At 33.6% G+C, this 11293-nt stretch overlaps 1 protein-coding gene across 1 annotated transcript; it reads left to right on the top strand.

Annotated features, from left to right (window-relative positions):
* The first annotated feature begins 456 nt into the window (after positions 1 to 456).
* LOC114761140 (pentatricopeptide repeat-containing protein At5g48730, chloroplastic) lies at positions 457 to 4549 on the top strand. The gene is made up of 3 exons (XM_028950465.1): positions 457 to 926; positions 2916 to 3322; positions 3805 to 4549. The coding sequence occupies exons 1-3, from the start codon at positions 480 to 482 to the stop codon at positions 4517 to 4519; spliced, it is 1569 nt and encodes a 522-aa protein (XP_028806298.1). The 5' UTR covers positions 457 to 479; the 3' UTR covers positions 4520 to 4549.
* The last annotated feature ends 6744 nt before the right edge of the window (positions 4550 to 11293 follow it).

Raw genomic sequence — 11293 nt, 5'->3', positions numbered from 1 at the left:
AGTTGACTTATTTGAGGAGATTAAGGAAATAAATTAAGTTAGTTATTTGTAATAAATAAGTGTTGTCATTCCTAAAATATCCTTGCTAATTAAGTGTATTGGCTAGAACCATCATTATTAGAGGGACTATTTTAGGAAAAAATACATAAATATGAGAGACAAAATGGATTGGGGTCTTATAATTAGGACCAAATAAAAAGTCAAACGGGGTCTTATATTAAGGACCGGAGGTAGTACTTTTTAATAATTTTTCTTAATTTAAATCTTAATTCTAGAAAGTTTTTCCCCCACAGATATTCTTACCCGTCATTAATCCCATTTTCCCTAAGACTGGGGAAAGTAGAACAATGAGGTTCAGGTCCGAATCAGATAATTACCGTTTCGGCCGCAATGTTTTTTCCCCTAAAATATTTGGAAGGTGATAATTCGATATCTTATTTCAATATACATGTCTTCTCTACTGCCTTCTGGTGCGGTCCATGAGTGGAGCAGAATCAATGGCTTCGATTTCCAGCAGCGCCCTTCCATTTCCAACCACCATTTACCGCCAACGAGCTACTAATCAATCGCGATGCGTTCGGGCACAGTCTGAACCCGATCCGAATCCCCCTTCGCCTTCGTCTCCTTACTCCAATGACGCTGTAGAGAAGTCATCGGGTGCAATGATAGTCACTGATGGGCGCGCAAGGAGAATGGCCATGGAAGTTCAGAAGCTGAAGGAGAAAGAAGCGAGGGAGAGGAAAGAAGAGGTGAACAGGAAGATAGCATCGAAGAAAGCCATATCGGTGATACTTCGAAGGGAGGCTACCAAGGCCATTATTGAGAAGAAGAGGGGTCCCACCAACTCCAAGAAGCTGCTTCCGAGGACCGTTTTAGAAGCACTTCATGAAAGAATCACAGCTTTGCGGTGGGAGTCTGCTCTCAAGGTCAGCCTCTTTGTTTTGGAGCTCAATCGAGTTCATTATTTGAAAATGATATGAAAATTGTCCACTTAACATTCAATCTTGTATCCCTCGATCGTCTGAAAATGTAGTTAAAATTGGATTGTCTAAAATTACTCTTGCATGAATGGCCGTATCATGGATTAATTGTTTCTACTCTGGTTAACTTGCTTGAAAATTGGATTGGAAGCTCTATGGACTCTGTTGTATGTTGACGTGGAAAATTGGTTTTACTGGTTATTCCTGAGGCTGTGCTTATCTAGTATAATGTTTTCCTTGACTAATTGGAAAAGGAAATCGGGGGGCAAGAAATTTTTACTCATTATTGGAGCAACACAGCCCATGTCTTCTCTTACAGAATTTTGAGTATTACTGTCAAGAGTAGGGCTCTTTGAAGGTACTGACAGAGGTTATTGACGGGTAGCTTATTGGCAAACTCATGGAACCCTAATTGCTTCTTGAGGATCTCGTTGAGGGCTAATGTGACAATAACATCCGTTGGATGTATAAGCCTATAAGGTCTTGTTATCCGTTATTTCCTTTGAGGCATCTTTACTGTTCTTGCCTAGATATATTCTGGGATTTCTTGTGGTGTGACTAAATTAGTTTGGTAGTATGTATTTTAGTGTTCATTCATTGAGTTTGCGTACAAATCACTGGAACCAAAGTTCCCATGCAACTTGGGGAGCCATAATGAGGAGAGAAAATGAGACCTGAGAGTTGTGTACTGGTGACTTTCGGTACCATTCGCTAGCGAGGGAGTTGTGTTGTTGGCTGCCTTAAAATGCTGCCCAAAAATGGAAACCAGTTGAAAGAGGTTGAATTGTTAATAACTAAAGGAAAGATTCTATATCGAACATTTGGAGAGGGGAAAAAGAAATGAGAAATAAACATAATATGAATTGTTAATACCTAAAATACTTGCTGAAATGTAGCGGTGAATGTTTTTGCATGCATATGTGTCAAACTTCTTTATCAGGTTGCTCCCACGAGGAAAAAAAATTCAATACTTCTTTTTTTTTTAAATCCATTTTAAGAAGAGGAAAAAAAATACAACATGGAGAAATAGAAAAGGAAAATCTTATTTTCTTCCCCAAGAGATAGGTGAATTTTTCACTTATTCTTACAAGTTTATTTACTTTCTAATCCCTCATTCAAAATGCTCTCAGTATGACCCTTATCCCATCTCCATCTACAAATGACCGAAGCTAACAGATAACTGAGTTCTATGTGCTCCGGCTTGTGACGCCAGTTGATTCACGCCTAACTCCCACAGTCTACAATAGGTAACACGGTCCATGAGATTAGGATGGATGAGTAAACTTTGGAGATGTAGCGCTTCTGAATTTTATAAAATTAGAGTTCTTAGTTGGGGTTTCTTATTTGATGTGGACTAAGTGTATATCAGGAAAGTCAATTGGTGCCAGTCAGCATTCTGTTGGGTTCTTGATAGAAATCGGATGAATTGTCATCATGAAAGCATTTTAATGGATAAGGGATTAAATTGGAAGAAACATTTGTGGAGGATGAATTGAAAATGCACCCATCTGTCATGAAAATATTTTTTTTAAAAAAAAAAATCTTAGGGGGTGTTTGGAAGCACCTAAAAGTGCTTCTTAAAAACACTTTTTCGCAAAACGAGGCAAACTCCTCCACATATTTACCTTGTATATAGTAAAAGCACTTTTAAAACCATGGTTTGGTTTCCATCCAAACATCCCCTTAATTGGGGACTAAATCTAAATACAATTGCTGAAACATAAGTGTGTAATGATTGGTGCATCTGTTTGTGTCACCTTTTTCTTTTTCTTGAGTCTCTCTCATATGAAAGTGAAAACTTTTCAACATCAATGAATGCTCTTAACTTGATATAAATGCCAGAGTTAGGTTTGTGTCACCTTTTTCTTTTTCTTGAGTCTCTCTCATATGAAAGTGAAAACTTTTCAACATCAATGAATGCTCTCATGGATGCAGGTTTTTGAATTACTGCGTGAACAGCTCTGGTACAAACCTAACTCTGGCATTTATATCAAGTTAATAGTCATGCTTGGAAAATGCAAGCAACCTGAGAAAGCCCATGAGCTCTTTCAAGCTATGGTTGATGAGGGTTGTTACGTGTCCTGTGAAGCATACACTGCATTGTTATCTGCCTACAGCAGGAGTGGTCTCTTGGACAATGCATTCTCTATTCTTGAGGAGATGAAGAGCATTCCTGATTGTCAGCCAGATGTCCAGACATATTCAATCCTCATTAAATCATGTTTGCACATTTTCGCCTTTGACAAAGTCCACTATCTTCTATCTGATATGGTCATTCAGGGAATCAAACCCAACACAGTTACTTACAACACCCTCATTGATGCTTATGGGAAGGCAAAAAAGTAAACTGTCTGTCTAGCTGTGTATCCCTTCTTATAAAAAGATTGCATGCTGAGTCTGGTTGCTGAAAAAATTTGAAAAGTGAGTTTATTGACTGCTACTATTCCTTCATACTCTAGACATTACAAGCAAGAAAGAGGGAGGGCTTTGTAGATCTCCCTATGAAAATATCAATGTCTTTTTTAAAGGCTGGGTAAAGGTAAACAGACAAATTGCACCCATAATCAATATGGTGAACTCAATAAGCACTGATGCAAAGTTAATTGCTGTTGCTTCGGTTAGGCACTTTCATCGTTACCCATTCGTACATGCGATCACCCTTTCTCTCCTTTCTGTTAAACTTAGTTAAGAAGCCGTTCTTTTTCAGTTTTAAGAAGCCGTTCTTTTTCGGTTTTTCTTTCTTTCTTTTTTTTTTTTTTAAAGCAACCAGCTGCAGCATGATATAATGGCATTTTCCCACTCATTTATCTTATTTTCTTTACAGGTTTGCAGAGATGGAATCCATACTTGTGGAAATGCTTGCTGACTCAGATTGCGAACCTGATGTATGGACCATGAATTCAACGCTAAGAGCCTTCGGCAATATAGGGCAAATAGAAACAATGGAGAGATGTTATGAGAAATTTCAGAATGCTGGATTGCAGCCTACCGTTCAGACTTTCAATATCCTCTTGGACGCCTATGGCAAGGCTGAGGATTACGAGAAAATGAGTGCTGTGATGGAGTACATGCAGAAATACCATTACTCTTGGACAATTGTGACCTACAATATTGTGATTGATGCTTTTGGCAGAGCTGGAGATCTGAAACAGATGGAGTATTTATTTAGACTAATGCGATCAGAGAGGATAAAGCCGAGCTGCGTCACGCTTTGCTCACTTGTGAAGGCTTATGCACAAGCAGGTAAACCTGAAAAAATCAGCGGTGTCCTGCGTTTTATAGAGAATTCAGATGTAACACTTGACATTATATTCTTCAACTGTTTGGTGGATGCTTATGGGAGGTTAGGTTGTTTAGCTGAGATGAAAGGAGTGCTTGATATGATGGAACAGAGAAGTATTAAACCTGATCTAATTACATATAGAACCATGATCAAAGCTTATTCAGCTAATGGCATGAATAGTCATGTGAAGGAGCTTAGAGAGCTCATTAGGACAGCACAGAGGCCTCCTTTAAAAAGAGACAAGCCTGACTTTTAATGAAATGGTTTTCTGATCTTGTTTCTGCCATTTAGGTGCAGTTCTTTTCTCTTGGTATTCTTTCTTTTTATGCTTATTTATTTATTTGTGGTTGTTATTGCTAGCAGCCGCCTTGGACTACCTCATATACTATCTCTGGCTTTTAATATAAGAGATAAATGAGGGTCGTATTTTGTTTTAAATGTAAGATTTCAATTCATTTTATCTTTTAAATTTATAATTTTTCTTAGCCAAACTATCTTCTATTAGTTGTACATGTTGAGGAAGCTCCCAATCAAGGAGTAGTTCCAATATATATGATTAAAGAGGATAATTTAGAAAAGTCAATACATATTTTTTTTATAAATAACTAATTAAACTAATTTTTTTAATATTCACAAATTAGTTACTTAACTTTTATGTTAATGAACTTTTTTTTAACACTCCATGTTAAGCTTGTGGATACTGGTTGCGTATTTTGAGAGGATTCTCAGGAGTCATGACTCAAGGGAAGGCAAGACATGGGGATATTTTGCCAATCTAATTAACCATTTGAGATTATAATTTTTTTTAATTAAAATTTAAGTAATACTTTTTATAAAAAGGTCAATTGTACATTAAAATTAAAAGATACATGAAGTCAAATACATATATGAAAATATAATAGCAAAAGATAGCTTGAACAACACACTCATGGAAGGTAGGAATTAGCAACTGTATCTAACTTGCAACCATGAAAGAAACATATGCTAAAGGATGCTCTGCGCGTTTGTAACCATGAAAAACGTGCAACGGGGGTTGCTGGCTCATCTGCAGGTGAAGTAATGTTTGGATTCAAGACGGAAACAAATGGGCTTTTAGGAAATGGAAATAAATGGGCTTTAAGCAAATAGCCATGTTGAAGCAAAAGTTAAAGTTTCCTGTTTTTAGCTTCAGCCAGTCAGCTAGCCTGGAGAGAGGGGAAAAAAATGTCCACGAGATGAAAGGGAAGGATCTTAAAGTAGGTCTTAATTTACTTTAATGAAAAAAATTACTCCAAAATACCTAATAATTATATGTTTATAAAAGTATCCGAAAAAGGAAAAAAATTAAATGATAAAGTTTATATTCTTCTTACCAATTAGATTTTTAATGGAAAATTTTTCCCTAGTTTTTCCTAAAATTGAAGTATTTTAGTTTTTTTATAAATTTTTCTAATAAAACTTAAATTTATTTCTATTTCAATCATTTTACATCTAAACTTACTCTTTTACTCTTCATCTAAATAAATTTCAATTTATAAATATCAATATAAATATAAATCACGTTATACTAACTGACTTTTATTATAATTTATGTTTGTAAAAGTCAGACGAAACAAAAGTTACTTTTATCAGTATCAATCCAAATCCAAACATATCCTACATGGTGCATGAATAGATCATCTCACTAGTGTGCTTCCATGATGTCTAAATTGACATCATTTTTGTGTGAGCAAGCATGCCTTGATGTCAAACTTTCATAAGGTAGCTAACAACATCTATCAAAATTTTGTTTGATAAAGAAGAAATAATGGAAACTGCCATACTTAGCCATCCAAAATCTTTAGATCGAAATACAATGACACGCCTTTGAACAAAGGTCCCCTTTAGCCCACCATCATCATTATGGAACTTGAATAAACCACCACCAACAAGCACGCTCAACAAAGGATAAGCAAATGTGATTACAATGCAGTAGAACAATGACATCCCCTCCATGAGTAGTTGAATAACATCTAACAGTAATGTCTCCATAAGCACATAAACAAGGCCAGAAAACAAACTAGTGGCAAATATAAGCCATTGAAATTTCGAAAGCCGGAGAACCCCACAATCTACTAGGCTTTGAATAGCTGAAGCACCAGATCAAGACTTGCTAGAAATCCTAAATTGGGTTTCTTAGGCACATTCCGCCCATGAAGTATTCTCATACCTAGAATATTTATAAAATTAATTAAATAAAAATATTAGAATATGTATTAAATTATTTTTTAATTCCAGATAAAGATGTCATAGGTGATCAAATGATAATCATTAAGTAATATTTGTGTTAAGGAGAGGTATTTTGATCAAAATGGTGGTTTAGTGCAATGATTCAACAGTTAAATAACAGTTCGGTAGATGAAAGATAAATCTCAAAACTAAAAGGAAATTTTGTGCAACATATGTTTTGATTTTAAAGAAAATCTATATAGATTTTTAAAATAAAAAGGGGGTCTTTGTAATTTAGGTTGAATAGAGAGCAGATTGATGCATTTTATTTAATTATTAAATAATCTAAATATAAGTATTCAACAATTACAATTAATATTTCCTTTATCATATTGGAAAAATAGTGAAGAGCCGATAGATAAAATGAAGAGTAATTCGCGTGGATTTTAAATCCAGTGAATTTTAGCTTAAATATGTCTAGCATTGAAATCTTTTTTTTTTTGGAATATGAATAAATGTTTGATGAAATTTAGTCTAAATTTTAAAAACACAAACTCATAAAAAGGAAAAGCATGGATTTACTTCTGCGGTGGTTCGATCCCTATACTAATATTAAGTTATATTATTCTTTTTTTTTTTAATCAGCATGAAGTTATTTTATTCATAAGATCTTTTTCTCTTTTTACAGGAATTATTCCGGAGGATTGGTGCTAACAGTGAGATTAAGATTTGGGGAAATAAGTGGGTTCTTGCTGGTTCAGACTTTTATCAACTTTTAAGTATGCCTAGCAATGAAAGAGTACAGGATTTGAAAGCTGCAAATTTGATTGTTAATGGAAGGTGGAATCTATCAACTACAAGTAATAAAATTAAGGGAAAATTAATTTCCTGTCTCTTATAGTTTCATCAAATTTTGAATCATCAAATTTTGAATCAGGTCCTTCAATTTTTTTCCTTTTTTATTGAGCCCTTGATGTTTGCTCCATTATATGTGTTAATCCTTCCGTCCATGAAACTTTTATATTCTGTCACTTTGTGCTGACAGGGACGATGTGGCGCTGACCTGGCCAAGCCTCTCCCACCAGTGTTGAACTTGAACCCCTCTTTCCTGTATCTCGTTCCCGCTCCAGTCTTTCTTTTCTTGGGCTGGAATTGGTTCAGCTCCTCATCGGAAACTTTGCCATCATATCTCCGGCAGCCTTGAGGCCTTCTTTCCTAGTGACGCACCCCCTTAGGTTCCCTATGTTTTTTAAAGGGAGCCTGTCATGGAAAAAGATAAGTTTACCGAACCTAATGAGTCATTGTTCAAAGCGGAGGCCTTCCTCCTTCAATAATAAATCAGGAGTCTTCCCACAATTGGCGGCTTTCCTCCCAATCACCACCTTAATCAATGCCACCGCTCCCCCCTGCGTCATTCATACTTCAAATTTTTAAATAATCCAGCTATTCACGTCTTCATTTAAAGAAAATCATTAAATAAAGTCAAGATATATACATATAATGGACGGAATATGCTAGTTTCATGTATGAAAGGATTAACACATATAATGAAGCAAAGATCAACGATTGGATAAAAAGAAAGAAAAAATAGAGGGACCTGATTCAAAATTTGCTGAAACCATAAGGACTGAGGAATTAATTTTCCCTAAAATTAATGATGATGAGAAAAGAATGATTTATGAGATGAAGATTCCAGAGGAGGGGGGATTACACCTTCCAATTTGGTTGAAGACCAAGAATGGCAAGTATACAGTGAAGTTAGGCTAGTTTGTTGCTAAACAAAGTGAGGTAAGGGTAGCTAATACTTGTCCTAGTGCTTCTTATAAAATCTCTTATAAAGTTTGGGTTAATATTTGGTCTTTGCATATCCCACAAAAAATTAAACATTTCATGTGGCAAATATTAATTAAATGGCTTTTTGGCAACAAAAGAAGCTTTATATTGAAAGCATTGTACTCTAGATAATATCTGTCCAGTTTGTAATAATGAGCCGAAAACTGTTAAACATTTGATTCTGCACTGCTCTTGGGCTTCATGCTACTAGTTTGGGTGTTCTTTCACTCTGATTAATGACATAAACAGAATAGCGTGCGTTAAAAAATGGTGTGACGAAAGTTTTCTACATCAGGAAAATATTGATGACCATGAAAGAGCACTTATGGTAGCAATATGTTGGGGTATTTGGAAAGGAAGATGCGATTGGTTATTTAATGGCAATATGGTTGATCCTATGAGAACCATCTCAATAGCCTCCCTTCTAATTGATAGTTGATGAAGTTTGGACAGCAAAGTCAAGTGAGGTCAATAATGGCGCTGATGCAAGGAATAGAAGTATCTAGAAGAAAATATGCTGGGAGCTTCCTAATGTAGACGCTATTAAGGGCTTGCTTGGAATAGCTTATAAGTAGCTTTTCAATCGTGATTTACGAAATACGAAGCAAGTACGTGAAATAAGTTTTGTCTTGGCCTGTGTGAAACGTGCTTATAAGGAATTTTCACCGTTATCCCAAATAGGCTCTAAATTGAGCACCGATGGATTATTTAAGAAGAGAACTGAAAGTGTGAGCATTGGAGTAATTTGCAAAAATAACAGTGGAGCTTTTTTACGAGGCATCTGCAAGAAAGTTAAGTCATCTACTCTCGTTGAAACTAAATGTCTTGCTCTCAAAAGTGCTCTTTTGTATATTCATACTTTCGCTAATCATAATATCTGTATTGAGATGGATTGTGAGGAGCTTTTTAAAGTTCTTCCGAATAAATTTTTAGTTAATGCTGAATGGCAAAGCCTTTCTATTTTTCCTGATATGTTTCTAATGATTGAGCTAATACCAGTCACTCAATTTTTCTTGGTTGCCAGACAAGGAAATAGAGCTGCGGGTTTTCTTGCAGTTATGAATGGCTAGTGATAGTAGCATCTCTGCTACAAGAATTTGGATGCTGATGTGATTACTAGTAGAAACAGCATAAATACTTTTACTGATAAAGGTTTGGATCGCAAAGGAATAGGCTGATTTGATGTTAAAGTTTTGTGCCTTATTTTCTGTTTTTTGGGTGGACTTTGTTTTGTTCTTTAGGCTTATTGTTTTTGTTAGTTCTTTTGTAAAAAAGACAACAACCAAAAAAGAGCTGGAATTTTGTAAATACCAAACAAGAAATGTCAACAAAAATTTGTTGTCATTTACAAATTTAGACTTGTTAATACCAAATAAAATTGTGTTACCAAACCTGATTTGAGATTTGCAATTTCTAGCTTCTTTTTCTATCATTCTCCCTGTGTAAAATGTTTCGTACCTTTTGGTTTTTTCTCTCTACTTTGTAGACCTTTCTTTTATTAATCAATAAAATAACCTCTTCTTGCTTTAAAAAAAAGAGAAACCTTTTTATGATCATTTATTAAAGCATTAAAAAAATGCCCTTTAAATAGAAAATAAATTTAAGTACATAAGTACTAATAAATCTTTAAAGTTTAAAAGCATATAATTTGTTTCAAGTTTAGCCAATAATTAAAAATGATCCCTTTTACTTTTCTTTTACATCCGTCTTTCGGGAATGCAAGTCAGGGAGCCAAAAAAGAAAAAAGAAAAAAGACAAGATTGTTTCCTACGACTCTTACCAAAATTAATACAGAATCTTATCCACAAAAATAGCTCCTACCCCACCACTTGTTTTAATCATAAAAATCTATAATCCCAGTAAAATTTTATATTAATTAATTGGAATAAAAAATAAATGCAGAACCACACTTGAGTCTATCATTTATTAGAAATAGCTGAATTTACCAGTCACTTTGTACCCTAGTCACTTATTAATTTTCTTGTAATTAAAAAGTCATGAGTTCGATTTTATTTATTATATTAGCCTGGCAGTGTTGGTTTTTTCAATTAAAAAAAAAAAAGAAAGAAATCACAGATCTTCTATAATGCTTTTTAATTATTTTTTAATGAATGTTGAGCATCTTAAACTATTAAATAATACAATGTCACTTTTGAAGAAGTATTAATTTAAAAGGATGCAATGTTTAGTTTCATTAATTTGTAAAAATAATATTAATTGGTATAACAAATATCATTTGAAACTAATAGTGTTAATGTTAGATACTTGAGAAAATATTTTATAAAATTAAGAAATTAAATTAAAATATTGCATAAAGTTGGAAGAGTAATTGTATACTTTTATAATTTAAATTTAAAAGAAAGTAAAAAAAAAATGCCATTACAAGAATTCATAATAATCTCACACGATAAAACCTTGTATAAAAAATAAATAAACACATCCTCTTTATTAGGAAAAGAAGTACATTACATATATTAATTCAAGTACTTCGGTTTTGATTCTCTTTATCATTAAGTCAAACATGTTTTCTAAATTCTCTATTATTCCAATTTCATAATTTTATTTCATAAATTAAAATATTTATTGAAAAAATAAAATATAATTTATTTAAATCTATTTCGGACAACATAAAACTATTTGACTGTGATGAATTAAACGAAACCGAGAATTTTTCACATTTATACAGCAAGAGTGTGATTGATTGAAAATATATGAATAAAGTGCACTCAAAATGATAACTATAATAAACACAGAGTCCAGTCAGTTATTCTTTATTCATTTTTTTATCAATATAAAATAATACGATTTAGATCTAGCAGATCTCTTAAGAAGACCAATGATTGATATTTTATAAAAACTGGTCTAAATATTATATATAAGTATTATATTTATCATTACGATATATTTAGTGCATTATTCGCAACTAGCAATTATTTAATTGATCAGTTATTCAATATTTCATTGTTATTTTGGAGGAAAAAATCAAAATAGTTTCAAATTGAAGAAACTT

Source organism: Neltuma alba, unplaced genomic scaffold (genome assembly GCF_004799145.2).
Source record: "Neltuma alba isolate B1F8T4 unplaced genomic scaffold, ASM479914v2 tig00011084_pilon, whole genome shotgun sequence".
Taxonomy (NCBI): Eukaryota; Viridiplantae; Streptophyta; class Magnoliopsida; order Fabales; family Fabaceae; genus Neltuma; species Neltuma alba.
The sequence above is the reverse complement of the archived record's forward strand: the minus strand, read 5'-3'. Positions and strand labels throughout refer to the sequence as shown.